Source organism: Myotis lucifugus, unplaced genomic scaffold (genome assembly GCF_000147115.1).
Source record: "Myotis lucifugus unplaced genomic scaffold, Myoluc2.0 scaffold_626, whole genome shotgun sequence".
NCBI classification, from domain to species: Eukaryota; Metazoa; Chordata; class Mammalia; order Chiroptera; family Vespertilionidae; genus Myotis; species Myotis lucifugus.
Window position 1 is genome coordinate 88,357 of NW_005871674.1, and position 22,585 is coordinate 110,941.

At 49.2% G+C, this 22,585-nt stretch overlaps 2 protein-coding genes across 2 annotated transcripts in view; one reads left to right on the forward strand and one right to left on the reverse strand.

The window, feature by feature from the left end:
• Window positions 1-863: 863 nt before the first annotated feature.
• ORAI1 (ORAI calcium release-activated calcium modulator 1) lies at window positions 864-13,815 on the reverse strand. Its single transcript, XM_006104971.3, is given in 3 exon segments — window positions 864-1,873; window positions 13,403-13,590; window positions 13,593-13,815. Coding segments are annotated over 3 exon segments (912 nt in total). The 5' UTR covers window positions 13,705-13,815; the 3' UTR covers window positions 864-1,261.
• Window positions 13,816-20,030: 6,215 nt separating this feature from the next.
• The window catches only part of KDM2B (lysine demethylase 2B), a 106,498-nt gene continuing 103,943 nt past the window's right edge, over window positions 20,031-22,585 (forward strand). The window contains exon 1 of the mRNA XM_023746078.1: window positions 20,031-20,078. Coding sequence (XP_023601846.1) covers window positions 20,046-20,078 — 33 coding nt within the window. The 5' untranslated portion in view covers window positions 20,031-20,045. The remainder of the gene's footprint in view (window positions 20,079-22,585) is intronic.

Genomic DNA, 22,585 nt, shown 5'->3' on the forward strand with positions numbered 1-22,585 from the left:
GGCTGTTCCAACTAAATGTAACACCCTGATCCTGGATGTAAAAACCACTGCCAGAAAGGACATGATTGAGACAAGTGGGAAAGTGAACACAAATGTTCTATTAGGTAGTATGGCATCAACATCAGATTTCCCAAATTGTGGTTATGTAGGAGAATGTCCTTGGTTTTAGGAGGAAGTATTTAAGCATGAAGGGTCACCATATCTGCAATCAACACATATAGCTCAAGGGCAAAAACACAGTGATCCTCCTCATTCATGGTTTCTGTATTTGTGAATCTGCCTACTTGCTGAGGTGGAATAAGGAAACCTCTGCCTTGTTTCAGCTCTCATCGTCTATTTAATGCCATGTTTTTCACGTTGTGTGCTTTTTATTGATTTCACCACTTAAAATGGTTCTCAAGAGTAGCATACCTGAGGGCAGGAAGGCTGTGACGTGCGTTACCTACCTGTGTCAGGTGTAAGCTTCATTCATGCACGAGTGATAGTTCTGTTGGCCTGAATTCAATATCAATAAGTCAACAATATATGTTCAATAAGATGTCTTTAGATAGAAACATACATAAAATCAGTTGACAAAAAATATTGTGACCAGAGGCTCGCAGGAACCTAGCCCATATTTCCCAGAGAAGCAGTGGTTCAGTATCCACTCATTCAGCGTTCACAGTGATTTTATAGAACAGAACTACTGCAAATAACAAGAAATGACTGCATTTATATTTCAGTTACTGTTCATGCAACTTTTTGGTAGGTTTAAAATTTCTCAAAATGTTGAGAAAAACAATCAGCTTAGAGGCTCACCTGATTGGGGCACCAAGAGAAATGATACCAGGCAGCCCAGACCCAACAAATACAGACACAAGAGGCATCCCTTATGAGTATATTTATGTGTTCACACACACGCGCACACACTCGACGCTGAACAGGGAGAAGGAGGTCAAGACAGAAAGGACAGGAAGCATCCAGATGGCACTGGCATGGGCGGGGAGGAGGGACAAAGGGAGCATTTGTCCTGGCTCTGGCTCCCATTGGTGGCCACCTAGCAGGAGGCGAATCCTGGAGCTGGAAGAACAGGAAGTGCTTATTCTCCTAGAGGAAAGTTTCAAAGTGCAGTAATTTCTCTTTAAAAAGAGCTTCTTCCCTCCATTTCTGTCCCCTGACGAAAGCCCGCACCCTATGCAGGCTGTCCTTGAGGCTGGGGCAGGACAAGGTCATGGGGAAGGGCATAAGGCCAAAGCTAGGAAGTGCCCAGGCCCGGGAGGGCTTAGGCATAGTGGCTGCCTGGTGTCAGGGGGTGGTCTCCTCTGTGGTCCAGCTGGTCCTGCAAGCGGGCGAACTCAGCCAGCTCGTTGAGCTCCTGGAACTGTCGGTCCGTCTTATGGCTGACCAGTGAGCGGTAGAAGTGGACAGCAAAAACAATGAAGACCAGGCCAAAGGGGACCATGATGGTGGTTGAGGCGATGGCGGCAGCCTGGCCTGGGGTGATGCCGCCAGTGCCACCACTGCTGTCATTGGAGACCGAGCCGGCGGCTGGGGGCTTACTAGTGGGCCGCGGCTGGCCTGGCTGCCTCTTGAGGGGCAAGAACTTGACCCAGCAGAGCAGCACAACCTCAGCCAGGAAGAGCAGCGTGCCGATGACAGTGGAGAAGGCCCAGGCCAGCTCGATATGGCGATGCATGCGCTCGTGGGGTGACTCCTTGACCGAGTTGAGGTTGTGCACATTGCTCACTGCTTCGATGTTGGGCAGGATGCAGGTGCTGATCATTAGTGCAAACAGGTGCACGGCCACTAGCACCGTCGTGCAGGCACTGAAGGCGATGAGCAGTCCCGGTGGGTAGTCATGGTCAGCATCCAGCTGCACCTCCACCATCGCCACCTGGGGGTAGGGGAGAGGCAGGCTGAGCACCAGGACAGTCAAACCCTGTGACCCTGGGAAAGTCACTTGGCCTCTCTGAGCCTCAGTTTCCACATATGTATAATGGAGATCATAAGACCCATCCACTTGGGGTTGGGAAGCTGCAGAAAGTACAGGTCAAGAAAGCAGGCTTGGAGCCCAGGCTGCCAGTATTTGAATCTACCAATAGTTACATGCTCTTGGAAAAGTCCCTGAATCTCTCTGAGACTCAACTTTCTCATTTGTACAGTAGGAACATCATATTAATTCAAGGATTATTTTTAACAATTAAACAAGAGCTCCTAGCACGTAGCAAACACCTCCCAAATGGCAACCGCTGCTCTTACCAGGTATTAAAAACCAACCACCACAAATGGTTCAAATTGTTTTATGCATGTCTTACTATGATAAAAAGTTTGCATTAAAAAAAAGAAAAAGAAAAAGCAACCACCCCCAAGCTCCCTCTTGGCCCCACACTCCCATTCTCAAGAAGACGGGTGAGGATGGAGATGAACACCCTCCCAGGTCATTCCCAGGCCCTTTCTGAGAATACAGTGCACCAATCAACAAGGAACCACGAGCAGCTTCCCAGAAGAGATGGGCTCTAGCCAGGTGCAGTGGGACAGCCCTGGGGCCATCTACACCCCAGGCCCCAGCTCAGGGCTCCAAGGCTGACACACTAGCTAGTCCCCAGTTCCTGGAGACTTATGGATCCGGGGTCACCAGGGGCATGTTCTGGGTCTGCCACCTGCTGCTTCTCACCTGGACCTTGCAAATCACCCCCAAGTGAAGGAGCCAGCGCGTTAGATCTGAGCCGGGAGCAGCAGGTGCTGGGCACACTGCCAGGGCCTGCCTGCCGGGCCTGGAGCAGTGAGCACCAATGGCAATACCGTTAGGGACAGTGACCCTTCATGCAGTGTCCACTTCGTATGTACCAGGCTCAGAGAGTGGGAGGTCTGATGCTGAAATGTGTCCACCAGCCCCACACCAGCCTGCCCTGACCTTTCCTTACTCCCGGGGAGGGGAGTGGGCTCCTTCCTTCCCCACCAGCTCTCCTTCTGCTTGTAATGCCTGGCCTAGTTCACATTCATTTCTCGTTCCTCTAAACACTTCCTATGGCCGGGAGAGGCAGAGTGGGACAGTGGTTAGGGGCACAGGCTCTGGAGCCAAGCAGCCTGCCTTTGAACCCTGACTCCTCTGCCTTTTATTAGGCTGTGACTCTGGCAAGTTCCTCCAATTTTCTGGGCCTTGGTTTAGAAACGTCACCCCCAAACCCACTGTCTCTATACGAAATCCTCTGAGGTTTCTCTCCTCCAGTTCTAGGAGGATGTACAATCTAGATCCGACTTGGTGTCCAGCGCCTTCAGGAATCTGGTGACAACAGTGGACACCCTCCTTAGAAGGCCCAGGTTTATATATTCATAGGACTTTTCAGACACACTCAATGGGATTCATAGATCCTCGCTCTGTAATTCCCACAAGGGAGGACTGTATGAACTTTTCAGTGCAGGAGTTTATAAAATGTTTCAAGTTCCTATAAAGCTGAAGCAGTGCCATTAGGATTTTAGTCGTTTTTAAGACCATTGGTGGCCTAATGTCAACCCTAAGATTTTAGCACATGTGGTTGAGGGATATGGGGCATCAGAGCAGGCCACCAGGGCACGGCGAATTAAAGGCCACTTCCGGAGGCCCCATGGCCTCTGTCCCCAGGGGTTGCCCACATGGGAAAAGGGGGGCATGCACCCTCCAGCACAGGGTGCCTCTTGCCACCTCCCCACCCCCAGCACTTCCTCTTCCTCTTTTTTGCCTGCTGCCCCGGCATCTGAAACCAGAGAAGGGACGAGCAGGAGAGCCTGCTGCTTGGCTGCCCCAGGTCCACGGGCTACTTATTCACTCACTGGAAATGTCCAGACCCATGAGGTGCATCAGGCCCTGAGCTGGACACTGGGAGCGTAAGGGGGCCGGGTATATACAGGTCATGCTCCCTTCCTTGCTAGCCCCCTCAGTATATAGCCATTACGAGTGAACTGGCTCTTCCACTTGTCCTTAGAAGACCTGGCATATAATAAGCTTAATAAAGTGTCAAAGATTATTGGCAACATCATTATTAAAGCCTTGTGGAAAGGGAGTAACAGGCCCTAGCCAGTTTGGACCAGTGGATAGAGCATCGGCCTACGGACTGAAAGGTCCCGGGTTCGATTCTGTCAAGGGCACATGCCCGGGTTGTGGGCTCGATCCCCAGTAGGGGGCGTGCAGGAGGCAGCCGATCAATGATTCTCTCTCATCATTGATGTTTCTTTCTCTTCCCCTCTCCTTTCCTCTCTGAAATCAATAAAAAAATAAAAAAATAAAGGGAGTAACAGGAGCATTTCCCTCATAGGGTTATGCTGCTATAGACTGAATGTTTACATCATCCCCTCTAAATTCATACCTTGCAACCCAAACCCCTAATGTGATGGGGTTAGGAGGTGGGGCCTTTGGGAGGTGATTAGATCACAAGGGTGGAGCCCCATGATGGGTTAGTGCCCTTACAAAAGAGGCTTCAGAGACTCCCTGGCCTTCCCCCATGAGAGGACACAGTGCGAAGATGGTGTCCATGAACCAGGAACATCGAATCGACAAGTGCCTTGAGTTTGGACTCCAGAGCTGTGAGAAATAAATGTTGGTTGTTTATAAGCCACCCAGCCTGTGGTATTCTGTTGTAACAGCCCCGAAGGACTAAGACCAAGGATCAAATGAGGTCTTGACATATAAGTGTTTAACACAGGGCCGGCCCACAGGAGGTGCTCAATTAATCTCAGTTAAAAAGAAAAATGCAGGGCTTGAAGTGGAAGAGAAATAGCCCCTGGTGCCCTCAGCTCAGGCTGGAGAGAGCTGACCCCACATGCCGATGTTCTACCCCTTGGGGTGGACTCCCATTGTGGGCCGTGTTTGCCCCAGTTACCATCTCTGGGCACAGCAAAAAGTGTGTCCCAAACCGAACCTGGACAAATGGCCACACCAGCAGGACAGAGACCACCCTTTGCAGATCATTTGTCACAACCACAGGCCTCAGGGCTGGATGCAGACACCAGAACTGGCTAGCACTCCCCCAGCTCTTGGGCCAAGGAGAGGCTGGGCGGCTCAGTCTGTGACACTGGGCCCTTGGAGGAAGAGGAAGGGGCCCGAGGCCCTGCTCCGGAAGAAACCCCATCACCCTTGCCGGACCCTACAATTCCTGGAACTTCGACCATGCAGGCTGGCTGTATGCATCATTCCCACAGTGGGGACCAAGTTCTGTGCCATGGGGCTGCATAAAGGAACGTTTGGCACAAATCACAGATCCTGATGAAAATTGTTCACAGGAATAAAACCACTGCTTTTTCCAGGATGCTTCCCGCTTGGGAAATCTCCTCATGTGAAGGGAGCGTAAAATCACAGGGGCCTCATGAACCTGGCAGGCGACTCCCAGGGCCCCAGCTGAGTCCAGAGCGATAGATCAGATTGCAAGCAGCTTCACAAGGTAATTATAGCTAGAGCGCTGGGCGAGTTAACCCAAAATAAACAGCTCCCATCCAGCCACAGGCCTGTTTGAACCTGGCCACAGGGGTCCCGAAGGGATAGGAAGGGTGAGAGACTGCCAGCCCCACCTCACAGTGGTCCACGGATTCCCCACATGTGGGATTGGGACACCGAGATGCCAATTTTCAAGCAAGCCAAGAGGGTCATGTGATTCTGGAAGGTAGGGCCTGGTTGGCTTTGCCAGAGTCTGCCCCTGTGCCTGAATGCCAACCACCTCTCCTTACTCCTGCTGGGCTCCATGGAGACCCTGGCCACCTCGTGCCCGGAAGTCCAGGCCCTTCCGAGGCAGCCCTCCTACGCCTGGCCGACCCTAGCACCCACAGTCAGGACACAGGACTCTGGGCTTCCCCAAGCCTGGGCTTCTCTCGCTTTGAGGAGGGTGGGTGGCTGCAGCCTGGAACAAGAAAGCTGCCAAGCCACAGTCACCCAGGCTCACTCGGAGCTGTCTGAGCCTGCCCGTCCCACCTCAGATGCAAACCATCTATTAAGAGAGGGCTGAGGTCCAGTCCAGCAGTTTACAAACTCTTTTGACACCACCTCCAGTACTCCAAATGTTTCTATAAATAGAAACACACATTTATAACAGAAACTAAAGTTCCAACAAACAATACTTATCCTTAAAAGCACCAACAAGGTCTATTCTTACAACACAGGATGCATGCTGCTACTTTCCATTTCATTCCATTAAAAAAAAAATGCTGGTTGCAACTCACTAAATTTATGCCATAAACCACGGGTTGGGGGGCGAGGGGGAGAGAAGAGGCCTAGACTTTCTCTTCCATCTGGCTAATTCCGACTTCTTTAGGTTTTACCTTCCAAGTCACCACTATTCCATGGCCTCCCGGGTGAGGACAGGGCCATTCATTCATTCATGAAAATATTTATTGAGAACCTATGTGCCTGGAAGGTCTTATGGCTCTGCTGGAGAGAAAGAGCCCCAGGGAGGAAGACAGGCACTGAACATTTGGGCAAATAAGTATTTTCAGGCTGTGATAAGCATCCTTCATCAATGCGCCTCCACCACCACACTTTACTGAGCATGTTCTGAAGATGTTTCCTCCACTCCACTCTATTTATCTATGTTCCTCAAGCACCCAGCACTGGGCCTGCCCTTCTAGGTGCTTCAGTAAAAGGATGGTGAACAAATAAATGGAGGCAAGACCTGATCTCCAGGTATTTTAACCCAGTGCCTCTAAAGTGTCTGACAGACTATCCTATGTAATCCACTGGAAACCAGAAGACCATCTCAGAACGTCTAATGAACTTCTTACTTAGCTCATTTCTTTCAACTTCAATATTGTGTTTTTATGTATGCTTTATTAGAATGCCTATCATAAATAAGGTACAATACACATAAATATACGTATATACATAAGCATACAAATACTGAAGCTAGTACTAACAATTTTTAAAAATATACATATTTATTTCAGAGAGGAAGAGAGAGGGAGAGAGAGATAGAAACATCAATGATGACAGTCATTGATTGGTTGCCTCCTGCACGCCCCCTACTGGGGAGTGAGCCTGCAACCCAGGCATGTGCCCTTGACCAGAATCAAACCTGGGACCCTTCAGTCCACAGGCGGACGCTCTATCCACTGAGCCAAACCTGCTAGTGCTAGCACTAATAATTTTTGAGCGAGGTGTGAACTCAAAAATTTGGAGACCACCGCTGAGACCAGGGGATGGCAAACTGTGGCCTGTAGACTACAATTTTTGTAAATAAAGTTTTATTGGCAGCCACACCCATTCATTCACACATCAACTAAGCTAAAATGGCAGAATTCAGTAGGCGCCACTGAGGTTGCATGGCCTGCAAAGTCAAAAATACTTACTATCTGGCCCTTTATAGAAAAAGTTGGCCGACTCCTGGGTTAAACCAATGATCCCAAAGAGGGCTGTCCAATCATAGTCCCAGGAGATTCTCCTCTGAAGAAAAGCCTGTGTTCCTATCAGGTTGAGACATCCCTTCTGGAGAGCAGAAGTCCCATCAGAGAGAAACCAGCTGCCTTTTGTTTAAACTTTCTCAGTTTTATTCCTCCCACTTCCGCACTGATTCCCATAGGGCCCCCCTTGGGAACCCTAGAGTCCTTCACCAGGCCTGGCTGGACCCAGGAACCAGCAGAGGTCAAAACAGATGCCTACTGAAAATCCCAGAAATGTGCCACAGGCACTTGTGAACTTTTATAAAAGGCTTCTTAGCGAGGCAGGGAGCATCATCCCCTCGGGGCATTCAGCAAAATTCCATTTATACACAGCCCGGAGTGCAGAACTGGACATCTGGAAGACTTCAATGGCCCAGTTATCAGCCAGCTAGAGAGATGTAGAGAGACTGTAGCTGAACAGAAAGATCAGGGTTTGAATTTTACTAGCTGGGTGATCATAAGCTCTATGAGCCTTCGTTTTCCTATCTACAGTACATAGATTTAAAGCTGTTCTGAGGATTAAATAAGACCAAAGAAAAAGGTCCAGGCACATGGCTGGTGTTCAGCAAATAGTAATATCATCAACATTATTCTAGAATCCATCCTGTAACTCCTCTGCTCCAAAACCTTCCATGGCTCCCTATTGCCTATACCAGAGTTCAAACTCTCTAAATAGCCACCAGTCAAGACCCTGCACCATCTTACGTGACCAGATTCATCTTTCTCTATTACTTTCTTTCTTTTTTCCCCCCCTTAAATATATTTTTTATTGATTTCAGAGAGGAAGGGAGAGGGAGAGATAGAAACATCAATGATGAGAGAGAATCACTGATTGGCTGCCTCCTGCATGCCCCCTACTGGGAATTGAGCCCACAACCCAGGCATGTGCCCCTGACCGGAATCAAACCCGGGACCTTTTAGTCCACAGGCTGACGCTCTATCCACAGAGCCAAACCGGCTAGGGCTTTCTCTACTACTTTCCACACACCAATTCCAGCTAAAGCAGCCCCTCTGCCTTGCCCTGAGACCCTGTAACACTTCCTCTGATCCGAGTGCTCTTCCCCAAGCCCTACCTCTACCACCCTCAAGGTTTAGCTGGAATTACATTCTTCCAAATCAGTTATCCTTATAAAAGCAGTCCCAACACCAGGAGAACAAGGGTGAGCAAGATTCCTGGGTACCCGGGCCAGATATACTCTAAGTGATTTGCAGATACAGATGCTCCTCAACTTACAATGGGATTACATCCCAATAAATCAATTTTAAGTTGAAAATATCACAAGTCAAAAACTGCATTTAATACACTTAACCTACTGAACATCATAGCTTAGACTAGCCTACCTTATACTTGCTCAGAACACTTACACTGGCTTATAGTTGTACAATAATGCAAAGCCTATGTCAGTGATGGCGAATCTATGACACGCGTGTCAGAGGTGACACGCGAACCCATTTTTTTTGGTTGATTTTTCTTTGTTAAATGGCATTTAAATATATAAAATAAATATCAAAAGTATAAATCTTTGTTTTACTATGGTTGCAAATATCAAAAAATTTCTATATGTGACATGGCACCAGAGTTAAGTTAGGGTTTTTCAAAATGCTGACACGCCGAGCTCAAAAGGTTCGCCATCACTGGCCTATGTTATAATAAAGTGTTGAATACCTCACGTAATTTGTTAACCATATCACTTTTGCACCATCGTAAAGTTGAAAAATCTGTTCAATCAAACCACTTTAAGTTGGGGACTGTCTGTACTAATTCAATGAATCCTCACCCACCCCATGAGGCTGGTACTACCACTACCCCCATTTTACAGATGAGGAAACTGAGGCCCAGAGACATTAAGTGACTTCCCCAGGATCTCACAGTTGTAAGTGGAAGAGCCGGGATTTGAACCTAAGATGCCTGGCTCCAGAGTCCCTGTTCTTACTTTGAGTCCCATAGCAATGGCACTACACCACGGACACAGGGTTCTGCAGCTTACCAGCCAGGTAACCTCAGGCAAGCCATTCAACCTTCCCTAGGTTGTGTGAAGATCACAAGACATGGTACAAGTACAATACTTAGCACAAGGTCAGGTCTCTTACAAGAGCCTAAGCAACTATAGCAATGATCGCTACTAGTAATGAGCACTATGAGAAGTGATAGTAATTTCTTACTCATCTCCATGCCCCCTGGATTCTGAACATGTTGCAGAGGCTCAATAATGTCTTATGATTTGAGCCCTACCTTCCAACTCATTTTCACAGAAATTCCAAGCAACTTTTGAACCCATTCTGGAACCTGGAAACAAAAGGGTGCTGGCAGGCAGAGAACTTGAGGAGGAAGATAATCCAAAAATAATTGATCCCAGGTCGTGGAAAGCATTTTGTTTACGGCAGCAGGCTGACCTTCCCAATTATCTTCTGCTTAGGCTAACGTTACAGCCTGCTCTCCCCGGCAAACCAAGATTGCCAGGTGTGCACGCCACAATCCTTTAAGTAACAGAGTCAGGCCAAGGCTGGCAGCCTCTCACTGAGAGAGAAACTGAGGCACAGACGGCCTGAATCACAGCCCTCATGGGTACCTATAGCTCGAGAGCACCTGCAGGATGCTGATCATGTGCTATATCCAGGCCCCCCTGTTCAGAGACTGGATGCTGAGCTCAGACAAGGCCTGTTCTTCCTAGAAATGCCACAGGAGCGGGAATCTTGTCTGCAGACTAGCGGGTCCAGTTAAGGTGTACATCACATCATCAGATGCTGAACATTCTTCAACCTGGCATGCAATGAATCCTCAGGCAAGTCCCAGGGAGAGGAACGTGCTCCCTCTGTACATACGAGAAAACTGGCCCCAAAGAGTAAAGCCGCTTGTCTGAGGTCCCATGGCCTGTCTGGCCGATCTCCCCAACACATGAGGACACCTGGCCAGGCCCTTCTACCTATTGGAGGTGAGGGGGGCGGGTTGTCTCTCAATCCCTCAATCTCACCTGGAGACCAGGTGAGCCTGGCATCCCTGATAACTCTATCCCTGGAGATCAAAGGTCACACTAGCTCCTCTACTTTCCCAGGTCTCTAGGAAGGAAGCGCTAGGCCCTAGGGGGCAGGCAGCTAATAGTGCTGACTCACAGGACAAGGGGGAGTAGTCCAGGAAACTCACTCACTCTGTTTCCATGGTGCTAGGCTGTGTGACACCCCTTCCCCTCTGAGGCTCGCTCACAAGGCTGGGTGTCTGTGGTGGAGTTGGGGTACAGGCAGACTTGCCCTGCTGAGTGCCTCTCGCCACCCCAACCCCATCTCTGCCATAGATTTCCAGGCATGTGGCAAACACAGTTACCCTCTTGTCACTGCTTCCCCAGAATGGAGGCTGTCAAGGGATTCAGCCCTTTTCTGCTGGCAGAACTTGGGGGGATTCCATCAACAGAGCCAGGAAGTCTTTGCCTCCCAGACCAGGGAAAGTAAAGGTGCCCAAGAGATAGTTGGGTGAGCCAAGGCCCACCCAATGCTACTGCCTGACCCTGCCTCCTACTTCCCCCGCACTGTTTTTAGTAAGAGGAAGAGGGAGGTGACATTTGTTTAGAAGGCCTGCTTCCTCGAGAGGAAGAAAGGACTAGAGAAGGCAGCAGAGTTATCACCCACTGATCCTCACTTTTCCTGGAGTGGGAAGGGGCCTGGGTAACTGTGAATTTATGACCCCAAGAAAAAGGGGAACAGGAATCCCCCTATCTTCAGAGCACTATCTTAAAGAGCTGATAATCACTGGTGTCACTCTCTTCCTCCAAACTGTAAAATTTTATTTTGCTTTAAAAAATCCTTTTCTGGCCCTAGCCAAGTAGCTCAGTTGGTTAGAAGCAACCAACAATCCCCAGCCAGGGCACTTACAAGAAGCAACCAACAAAAGCATAAATACGTGGAACAACAAAATTGATGTCTCTCTTTTTCTCAAATCAGTAAACACACACACAAAACTTTAAAAACAAAAATGTTCTGCTCTATTTCTCATTCTCTAGGAAAGCGGTTCTCAACCTGTGGGTCGCGACCCCTTTGGGGGTCGAACGACCCTTTCACAGGGGTCGCCTAAGACCATCAGAAAACACATATATAATTACATATTGTTTTTGTGATTAATCACTATGCTTTAATTATGTTCAATTTGTAACAATGAAAATACATCCTACATACATTACGATTTATAACAGTAGCAAAATTACAGTTATGAAGTGGCAACGAAAATAATTTTATGGTTGGGGGCTACCACAACACGAGTAACTGTATTAAAGGGTCACGGCATTAGGAAGGTTGAGAACCACTGCTCTAGGAGGTCTGGTTCTATACCTGACTGGGCATCAATCAGAGCTCCATACACACAAATGACAAAAGTGCCCGAGAGAGTTCTGGGTGCCAGCCAACCTGGGTTCAAGTCCCACGCCAGCAGGGACTCAATGGCTTTGGGAAGTCCCATGACAAGATCACCTCAAAGGGTGGTGAAGGAGTTAGTGCAGAAGTTAGGGAAGCCCACACAATGCCTTGGACATAGTGAGTGCTTGCAAATGTCGGCTCTTCTTACAGAGTCTTCAGGCAAAGGCAGAGACTAGTAGTCTCTTAGGATCTGGCACTGATAAAAAAGAATTTCATCACATCAGCCTAAACTAAAAAATGGATGCCACTCCCTTACACACACACACACACACACACACACACTCTCTCTCTCTCTCTCTCTCTCTCTCTCCTCCAATTTAATTCTTAAAGTTAGAGAAACTTGCTCGCTTCTCGGCCTTTGGCTAAAATCAAGTGAAGTCTCAGAAACTTCTGAGTAGCGCCTTCACGCACCAATTCGGAAATCAAGGCCCAGAGAGGGCTCTGTCTGAGGCCACACAGGCTGCAAGTGGCAGAGCTCAGAGAGCTCTTCCCCACCCCCCACCCCACCCCCCATCACCGGCCTTTGCACTGTGGCTGGCCCTGCTCCGCGCCCCGCTCACAGCTTCTAAAAGTTCAGGCTCCGCGGTCTCGGCCCACTTGTTTTGCAGAACACTGGGAGAGCACCAGACATACTCCCTTCCCGGGAAAACACAAAGGGTGCAGCCACTCCCTCCCTCAAGGCTGAAGGCTGAGCAAATTCACTGACAAGCAGGAGAGCTCTGGGCTAGAGACCCTGCCCTGCGCGGGTGGGGGTGGGGGTGGGGGTCGGGGCAGACCCCATGCATGCAGGCAGATAATCAGGAAGTGTTGGGCAGCACCCTGTCCTGGGAGACTCCAAGATTCCAGGCCAGAAGGCATCCCAGGGGCCACTTCTCTGCCCAGCCAGCAGCCTTACCTACCCCACCCCTTTCTCACTACGACGCCGCCCTGCACGGGGAGGGGAAAACGATGCCTACCCCCGAGGTCAAGAAAGAGCCCATTCACGGGCACATTTCCCACCCTCCTCCCACACACCCGGTGACTCAGTGGCAAGTTGCTGGAGAAGAAAGTGAGAGTGGCGGCTGGGTGTCAAACCTCGGGCTGAGGCTCTAGGCAAAGGCGGCAGGAGAAAGGGTGTCAGGAAATCCCCTTTACTAGGTGATAAAAGAACGTGGCCAATACCTCTGGCCTCAAGTATAAGAGAGAGAGAGAGAGAGAGAGAGAGAGAACGAACGAACTCGGGGGGTCATCTCCTCCTCCCCACCTCCAGGCACCTGCTCCCAAGGAGATCAGCCCCTTGATGCCCTGCCCTTCCCCCCTCCCCCCAGGACAGATGTGGGACGGGGTTCTTGCAGACCTACTTCGAGGATCCTGCTGCTTCTCCCTCCTCGCAGCATCAAACTTGCCCATCTGAAGGCACCTGGGCCCCCCACCCCAACTCTGGACAAGTGTAGGGCACTCAAGCGCCCCCATCAGGGGCCACCTGTCGCCACCTCACCTCACGTCCACGACAGCCTTCTCCCAGCTCTTCCCCTCACCCTCAGCCCGCCCGGCCCGCCCAGCCCGCTGTCCCGGGGGCCGGTCGGGGCAGGGGCGGGAGCCGCCGGGACAGGAGAGGGGGCAGGGCAGGGCGGCCCGAGCTCACCATGGCGAAGCCGGAGAGCAGAGCCGAGGTCCGGCTGGAGGCTTTGAGCTTGGCGCGGCTCAGGTAGAGCTTGCGCCAGGACAGCGCCTGCATCGAGTGCTCGTTGAGGCTCATCACCTCGGAGTAACTCTGGCTGATCCAGTCCGGGTAGGTGACGGCAGGCGGCGGCGGCGGCGACGACCCTGGGGCTCCCCGTCCCCGCTGCGGCGGCGGCTCCGGTAGCTGCCGCTGGTGGTGCTGCAGCCGCTGAGGGGAAGCTCGGGACTGTTGTTGCTCGGGGGCGGGGCGGCCTCCGGATGCATGGAGCACGCTGCAAAGGCGCGGGCCGGCCCGGGCGCCAGCGGAGGCAGCGGCCCCCACTCCCCGCCGCACCTCCGCCTCCGCCCCAGGCAGCCGCCGCCTGTCCTTCGCGCGGGCCCGGCCGGACGCGACCGGCCGCCGAGGACGCTGAGCCGCAGCTCGCACACACGCAGCGCCGCTCGCGAAATCACGGGCGGCTGCTACGCAAGCCTGCGCCCGAGCCAGCGTCCCGGATCCCCCCGGCCCTCCGGCGGCGCGCCCGCGATTGGCCCGACGCCTCAGGGCTCAATTTGCAATGTGCACCCGCCCTACCAGGACACCCCGCCCACCGTCGTGGTGGGCGGTGTCTGTGCGAGTCATGTGACTCTCCTTCTTCCGATGGCACCGCCCACAGTCCCTGGCGCGAAAACGCGGGCGCCCGCGCCTCTTCCTGGAAGTGCCGCGGGTACCCGGGCCCCGCCGGGCTTCGGCTGCCGGCGCCTCCGCTCTCAGCTGCTCCGATGGCCCTTCTCCAGAACTTCGGACTCCTTGGTCGGGTCGCCTGAGGTCACCCCTGGGCGGTTCCTGAGGCCCGTTTCCCCCTTGGAACAAGGTAGCTCCAAGTCTGCAGGAAAAAGCAGGCTGAGACCTAGAGTTCATTCTGTATTTATTGAGCACCTACTGAACGCCGACACTGTTCTAGGCTCTGAGTGAGGGTAGGGTGATGAACCAGGTGGGCCAGAGCCCCTGCCCTCGTGGAGCTTTCATTCGAGTTGGGGAGACACACCAAGAAGTAAATTATAATAGTTTAGAGCAGTGGTTCTCAACCTTCCTAATGCCGCGACCCTTGAATACAGTTCCGCATGTTGTGGTGACCCCCAACCATAAAATTATTTTCATTGCTACTTCATAACTGTAATGTTGCTACTGTTATGAATCGTAATGTAGATATCTAATATGCAGGATGTATTTAGGCGACCCCTGTGAAAGGGTCGTTGGACCCCCAAAGGGGTCGCGACCCACAGGTTGAGAACCGCTGGTTTAGAGGGTAATAAATGTATAGAAAAAATAAAGCAGAGTAAAGGGATGGACTGGGCTGCAATTTTAAATTTAGAATGCTCTGGGCAGAGATTTTTTTTTAGTCTTTTTTGTCCAGTTCATTCACTTACAGTTCACCAGCGTCAGACACAAGACATAAAGTAGGCCAGGCTGGCACCCTATAGCACATCCAATTCAACGAATGTTTATTGAGCACCTGTTAAGTGCTAGGCTGAGGATTCCAGGGAAATGGTAACTTTCATGGAATCTTATATTTTAGTTGGGAGAACAGGCAGTAAAGAAACAAAATAGGTTCACACTTTTCTTGTTTGGTCATATTTGAGCTGAGATCTGAACCAGCAATGTAAAGAGCCAGGGACCTGTCTTCCAGAGGGAAAGGAACAGCAAGTGCAAAGACCCCGAATCAGCATTCTGTGGCTGGAGCCTTAGGAGGCCAATTTAGCTGCAGAATAGTGGGGGACAGAGGTGAGGTGGGAGTAGAGCACTTATCCTCCAGGAAGGCAGGATCCTCTTTTGTCAAATTCTACCCCCAGCATCTGGAATAGCACTTGGTATATACACGGTGCTCAGTAAATACTAGTATTTCTTGCACGTGTAGGAGAGACAGGAATGAGTGGCATTCCAGGTCAGCTGAGTGAAATGTAACTGTTGTCACCACTAGAGAGCGCCCCTCCACTCACCTACATCATGGGATAAAACTGAAGCACCCCTTCCCAAAAAAGTCTTATGGGATTCCCCCAGAGGCCTTTCTCTTTTTATGAACACTCATCCTTCTGGACTTGTTTCTTTGGTGGCCTTTGTACTTGTTACTCCTTCCACTTACCATCTGTGTCTCAGCTCCAGGATCACCTCCAAAGAGAGACCTTCCCCATGTCATGTTCCATCACCTCACCTGGTGTTCTATTTCCTTTATAGCTCTGATCACTACAGTATCTGCAATCACCTAGTTTATGTACTGACCAGTTTGTCCGTGCCGTCCACTTCCCTACAGATGAGTGTTCTGAAAGCTGAGTTCATGTGTTTAAATTTTGCCACCACCCAAGGGCCTCTCACAGGGTCCGGCACACCACAGATTCCCCATAGAAAATGTGTCATGAATAAAATAATGAAATGTTCTTGGTTCGAAGAAACCCCAACTCAGAGTTGGGTACACACAACATTTGGAGGCTGATGGGGCCTGAGGGAGGCCAGTAGGTCTAAAAGGGGGAAGAGGCTGGAAGCTTGGAGGAGAGATTCGCTGATTAAGGAGAACAAAAGGATGGGAGGGAACTCAGTAGGGTTTTTTTGGGGGGTGGGGGTGGGAGGGAATTCAATAGGGGGTTTTAGGGGGGATGGGACCAGGTTTCCTTTCTCCTGCTCCTATATCATGTCCATCCCCCCCTCCTTTTAATTCTCTGGGGTTTGAATCCCACCATCTGCACAGAGCAAAAATAATTAATAATAATAAAAGTGCTATCCAGACCTGAGGGGGACCTGTCTCCCAACGTAGGGTCCTAGAGTCCTGAAAGGCCTATGTGGTTAGTAGCTTTTCCCCACCCGATTAGAGCCAGGTGCGACCATGAGATGGGCAACACCCATTTAACAGATGGAGAAACTGAGGCTCCAGAGAGAAAGCACCTTGTGAAAGGACACCAAAGGAGCCAGTGAAGAATCATGTTTGGAACCCAGGGTGTCTATCCCAGAAGTGCCTCCAAGCATCCTGTGTGGCTCCCCCTAGTGGCCAGGGAGGTGTGCTCTCAGCCTTTTGGGGTTTATATCCCACGAGACCAAATCGAATTTTTCAATCAACTGTGCATGAGGGTGTAAAGTTCCAACTGAAAGGGCTGTAACAACCAGCTGCACCACTTTGCCCAGTGGACATAGCCCAGGGCTGGTCAGAGATGGCATGATCATCCTTAGCAGGTAGCAAGCTCACCATTATATGGGGTAAAAAAAAAAGTTAACACTTACTTAAGTAGTACTTACCAACGACAGGCACTATTTTAAGCCCTTTATTATTAGATAATTTATATATTTATTATAAATATATAATATGAAATGTATTTAAATAGAAGTATATATTTTCATAAGAATGCCCACCTTCCATTCTTTTTTTATTTTATTTTTATTTTGAGAGAAGAAACATCTATTTGTTGTTCCAATTATTCATGAATTCATTGGTTGATTCTTATATGTGCCCTGACCAGGGATCAAACTTGAAACCTTGGAGTATCAGGATGACACTCTAACCAACTGAGTTACTTACTCAGCCAGGGCTAAATAGAAGTATATATTAATTACATATTAAACTAGAGGCCCGGCGCATGAAATTCATGCGCGGGTACAGTCCCTAGGCCTAGCCTGCGATCAGGGCCATCTTCCCCGGCTGCCCGCAGCTGGCCCCGCCCACCCCACCACCCACCCCCGGTTCCCCGTTCACCATCTGGTGACAGCCGGGGGAAGGGACCAAGAGGTCTGCTGTTCCCACCTGCTCGCTGGCCCCGCCCCTGCCACAGGTCGCTGTCTGTGTGTGAGGCGACTGGCAGGGCGGGGGCCTTGGCCTGGCGCAGCCTGCATCCCCCACCACCCAACCCCAGTTCCCCGTTTGCCATCAGGCGATCGGAGCCTGCTGGCCAGAGAAAGGGACCAAGAGATGGTCAGTGTGCCTCATAGTGACTAGTCCAGCGGTCATTCTGGTCATTCCGCCGTTAGGGTAAATTTGCATATTACCCTTTTATTATATAAGATTATCTTGTTCTTTATTATTATTTTATTATATTGAGTATATCACATAGAACTCGGAAATTCCTTACAACAACCCACGGTGTTACTGTTACTATATTATAGATGAGAAAACTGGACAGAGAGCCAGTAAGTAGTAGTACAGAACCTTAAACCATCCAGCCTCTGGGCTTAACCACCACCAGAGTCACCTCCTCCTCTGCATCAGAATCTCCAGGGGTTTTTGTTAAAATGCAAGTCACTAAAACCCACCCAAGCAGTTTATTTTTAGCAAGGTCTTCGAGTAAAGTCTGAAACTGAACTAGAGGAGCTTGCATTTTTAATTATTTTTAGTATTTTACAGTGATTCAGGTTGGTTGTTCCCATGGCCACTCAGCTGCAGTGTGACTTTAACCTCTCTGAACCCCCAATCCTTTGAGCAAAAATGGAGACCTTACAAATACCTATTTCTGGACCCTGAATTTGGACACCCAGTCGCCCACCCCAGGCAGATTTTTAGGAGAGGTAAATCTGATGCCCAAGTGAAGAGGAACCCTCCCCCTCTTCCTGCCCAATTAAGACCTCAAAGAAGTCATCACTTGCACTTCAATTAAAAAAGAGAGCATTTTTCCAGAGCCCGTCATAGTCCTTTGGCTTGCCTCTGTTTACTCCCTTCCCCATCCATGCCTCCCCTCTGACTGCTCTGAGTCTCGAAATCCCTAAATGAATAATAATAAAAAGAGCCACCATTTCTGGAGCGCTTGCCTTTATAGAACAAAACTCCCATTCCTGGGCACCTCAGGCTCATGCTTCCCCCTGGTCAGAAGGCATTGCTGGGTCTGTGGCTTCGTGCCCATGCCTTTTATGGTTAGTGCTTTTTGTGTCCTGGCTGAGAAATCTTTGCCAACCTCAAGGTCATGAAGGTCTTCACCTATGTTTTAAAACAGATTTAAAACAAAACAAAACTGTGCTTGTATGTTCAGGTGTATGATCCCATCAACTGATTTTTGAGTGAAGTAGGTTTCTCCATTGAAATGCTTGGACATTTTTGAAAAAAATGAAGTGTCTAAATAATGGATTTGGAAAATTTCATACCAATAAAAAAATGTAAATTTTCTCAAAAAAAAAAAAGAAGTAACTATTTCTGGACTCTATTCTAGACCATTGCTCTACATGTCTATTTTCCTGCCAAATCCATTGTCTTGATTACTCTAGCTTTAAAATAACTCTTGAAGTCAAGTAGATGAAGTCATTGCATCTTTTAAAGGGGTGGGGTGTCAGCAGAATTAAATATCTTCCTGGAAGATCTAATCCTCCGTTAGCAAAACAGGACCACTGGGTCACCTCGTAGAGACTGAAAACCTGAGATCAGGGAGGACTGTTGGGGGTTGAATGGTGTCCCCCAAAAGTTAGGACGTTCAAGTCCTAACTCCCAGCACTTCAGAATGTGATCTTATTTGGAGACAGGGTCTTTATAGAGATAACCAAGTTGAAATGAGGTCATTACAGTGAGCCCTAATCCAATATGACTACGTGCTTATAAAAAAATGTAAATTTGGACACAGACGTGTCCAGAGAGAAGAGAGTGTGAAGAGACATAGGGAGCCCTAGCTGGTTTGGCTCAGTGGATAGAGCGACGGCCTGTGGACGGAAGGCTCCCAGGTTCAGTTCTGGTCAAGAGCACATGCCTGGGTTGCGGGCTGGATCCCCAGTAGGGTGCGTGCAGGAGGCAGCCGATCAATGATTCTCTCTCATTGATGTTTCTCTCTCCCCCTCTCCCTTCCTCTCTGAAATATATATATATATATATATATATAGAGAGAGAGAGAGAGAGAGAGAGAGAGAGAGAGAAGATGGCCATCTACAAGTCCAGGAATGCCTTTGGCTAAGAGAAGCTAGGAGAAAGGCCTGCAATAGATCATTTCATAGAGTCTAAAGAGGGAACATGGCCATGCTGATACCTTGATTTCAAACTTCTGGCCTCCGGAATCGTGAGACAGTACATCTCTGGTGTTCTCAGCCACCCAGTGTGTGTTATGTTGTTACAGCAGCCCAGGAGATTCTTATGAGTGCCCTGGAGAGAACTGAGGTGGGGTCTTCCGTCAGCCATGGAAGTTGAGTTTTCATGGGCGTATCAGGGGCTGTGTGTTTAGGATGTTAACAGAGATTAGAAAAGGGCACAGACTTAGGAACTAGGCCTACCTCAGTTCGAATTCCAGCTTTGTTAATTTAGAACTGTGTCACTTTGAGCAAGCAACCCAACCTCTCTGAGCCCCATCTGTCAAGTGGGAATGGTAGTGGGACTTGGCAGAAAGGGTTGTTATGAGTGTCCCGTGAAAGCACATTTGTCCGGCAATTAGCATAATGCCCAGTAAATGGTGGGTAGTATTTTCCCTCTTGTGGGATGTTCTGTGCTCAGTGAAAGGAGTGTATCTCATTCCAAACCTAAGGAATTGGCTAATTCCAAATCCAATGAATTGGCTATCTACAAAAGGCAGAATATCAGTGAGAATCCAACTAGGGAAAACATACCAGAATAGAGGAATTTACACAAAGAATTGCTTCGTAGGTAATGAAAGAACTATGGAAGAAGGCAAATTGGAGGATGACTCACCTACAGGTTGGCAATAGCAAGAGGGTAAGCACCACTCTTGGGTTGGAGGGACAGAAGGAGGAGGTGTTTCTGGAACCCAGGAAGGACTGGAATCCCAGATAGAAGCTGGACCCACAGTGGGCCTGTGTGGTGAGACTTGGAGACACAGTAAATATGGCTGCTGTTGGAGATACAACCCAAGGCAGAGAGAGGGAGAAATACCCTGGCTTCTCCCTTCCTCCCGCCCACCAGGCTCCTATCACTGCCTCCCATTAGTGGATCTATGCAGGAAGCTAGTTGATTGACAGCCTGTAGGGATTGGCCTACAAAGCAGAGGAGGGCAAGGAATGGTTTTGAGGACAAAGAAGCCCAGGCCCTACAGTGGGGAGTTGGGGTTATGTTTAATCTCTCCGAGCCTCAGATACCCCATCTAGAAAATGGGGATCATGGTATATGAGTATCGACTCATGGAATAGTTGAGTGTATAAAACAACTTAACCCAGTGCCTGGCACGTAAGAGGGAGCACCTTGTAAATGTGAATGAAGGATCTAGTTAGCTATTTTCTGCTCAGAGGATGAAAGGAGGGAAGAGGACAGAGGCCTGGGAATAAACTAAAGGTGCAAAAGCGGTGCTGCTGCTGGTGGTATTTTTATCTCGGAGACATGCCCATCTGTCCTCTCTCTGCTCTAAGCTGGTGATTCTGTCAGTCTCCTTTTAGAAATCCTGAGTCAGGGCTGACCACACCGAGTTTGGGGCAGTTGGGAGTTTGGTCTCCACGCTCCTTCAAAAGGTTTCAAATCCACTGGATTTTTATTTAGTGTCTCTGCCTCTAACTGCTGCCAAACCTTCCTCGCCTCCTCCATCCTGGGGCTGAGCCGTCTCCAGACTCTCTCTTTGTATAATTAAAAAGAAAAATAGAACAGCCGATGTTGCCAAACATGTATTTAAAGTGACACCCTGGGTCCAGGAAGTGAAAAATAAAAACGTTTAAGGTTTAGATTAAAAGGCTCCGTGCTCAGCTGTCTCCTGACCCTGGGCCTCCTTTAATCCCTTGCCCTGGTTTGTAAAAGCCTTTTAACTGAGGCATTTATTTCCCAGAGAACTAATCACACAAAAATGCCCAGCCTCCCAGGAACCGCCTGTCAAGTGCAATGCGGTTCTATGAGGCCTCTGGGGAGGTGGGGAATTTGGGGTGTTCATCACCCTAGGAGCCACCCTGAATCCTTGCTTTCCTTCCCCCCTGCCCTTCCCCCACCACACCTAATCCATGAAAAAAACCAGATGAATGTAGCCCTTAACATTTTCTTAAAATCTGTACCTTCTCCCCCAGCATCCTCTTCCATCTTCTCCAGGTCACTGTTATCACTTGCCCAGAAAAATCTGCAGTAGTAACCTGCTCCCTGGTGTCTCTGCTGCCAATGGCTTTGCATCTGAGTTAGAATAAAATCCAAGCTCCTGCCAGGCCAGTGTGGCTCAGTGGTTGATCGTCGATCTATGAACCAGGAGGTCACAGTTAGATTCCTGGTCAGGACACATGCTTGAGTTGTGGGCTCGATTCCCAGGGTGGGGTATACAGGAGGCAGCCTATCAATGATTCTCATCATTGATGTTTCTACCCCCACCCCTTCTTCTCTGAAATCAATCAAAATGTATTTTAAAAAACTAAGCTCCTTACCTGTGATGGGAAGGCCTTATCTGATCTAGCCCCTTTCTATCTCTCCAACACCATTCCGCCCACTCACTCTCCCCAACTTACTTGCATAGGAGCAAGTAGCTTTTCATTGTTCTTTCCACAGGCCAAATCCTCAAGGCCTCTGCACATGCTGTTCCCCCATATTGTCCCATGGCTGGCTGGTTCTTCCCTTTAGAATTTACTAGGTGTACTGGTTAATAATGCGGATTTTTTTCAATACATGGAGTTACACAAATGTTATATATGCGCTTTGATATGTATGCTATTTTGTATTGACAGCAAGCTTCAAAACTTCATATGTCAAATTTTCTGATGGTGTTAACATCATAGATATTTTTACGCTTGAAAACGTCGAATTTCATGCCAAAAAAGAGCATTTGTGGGAAGTTTTTTAAAAATATATATATTTTATTGATTTTTTTACAGAGAGGAAGGAAGAGGGATAGAGAGTTAGAAACATCGATGAGAGAGAGACATCGATCAGCTGCCTCCAGCACACCCCCTACTGGGGATGTGCCCGAAACCAAGGTACATGCCCTTGACCGGAATCGAACCTGGGACCCTTGAGTCTGCAGGCCAACGCTCCATCCACTGAGCCAAACCAGCCAGGGCAGGAAGTTTTAATTCATTACTTTATTTTGAAGAAAAGTGCTGCCGAAACCGGTTTGGCTCAGTGGATAGAGCGTCGTCCTGTGGACTGAAGGGTCCCAGGTTCGATTCCGGCTAAGGGCATGTACCTGGGTTGTGGGCACGTCCCCAGTGGGAGATGTGCAGGAGGCAGCTGATCGATGTTTCTCTCTCATCGATGTTTCTAACTCTCTATCTCTCTCCCTTCCTCTCTGTAAAAAAACAATAAAA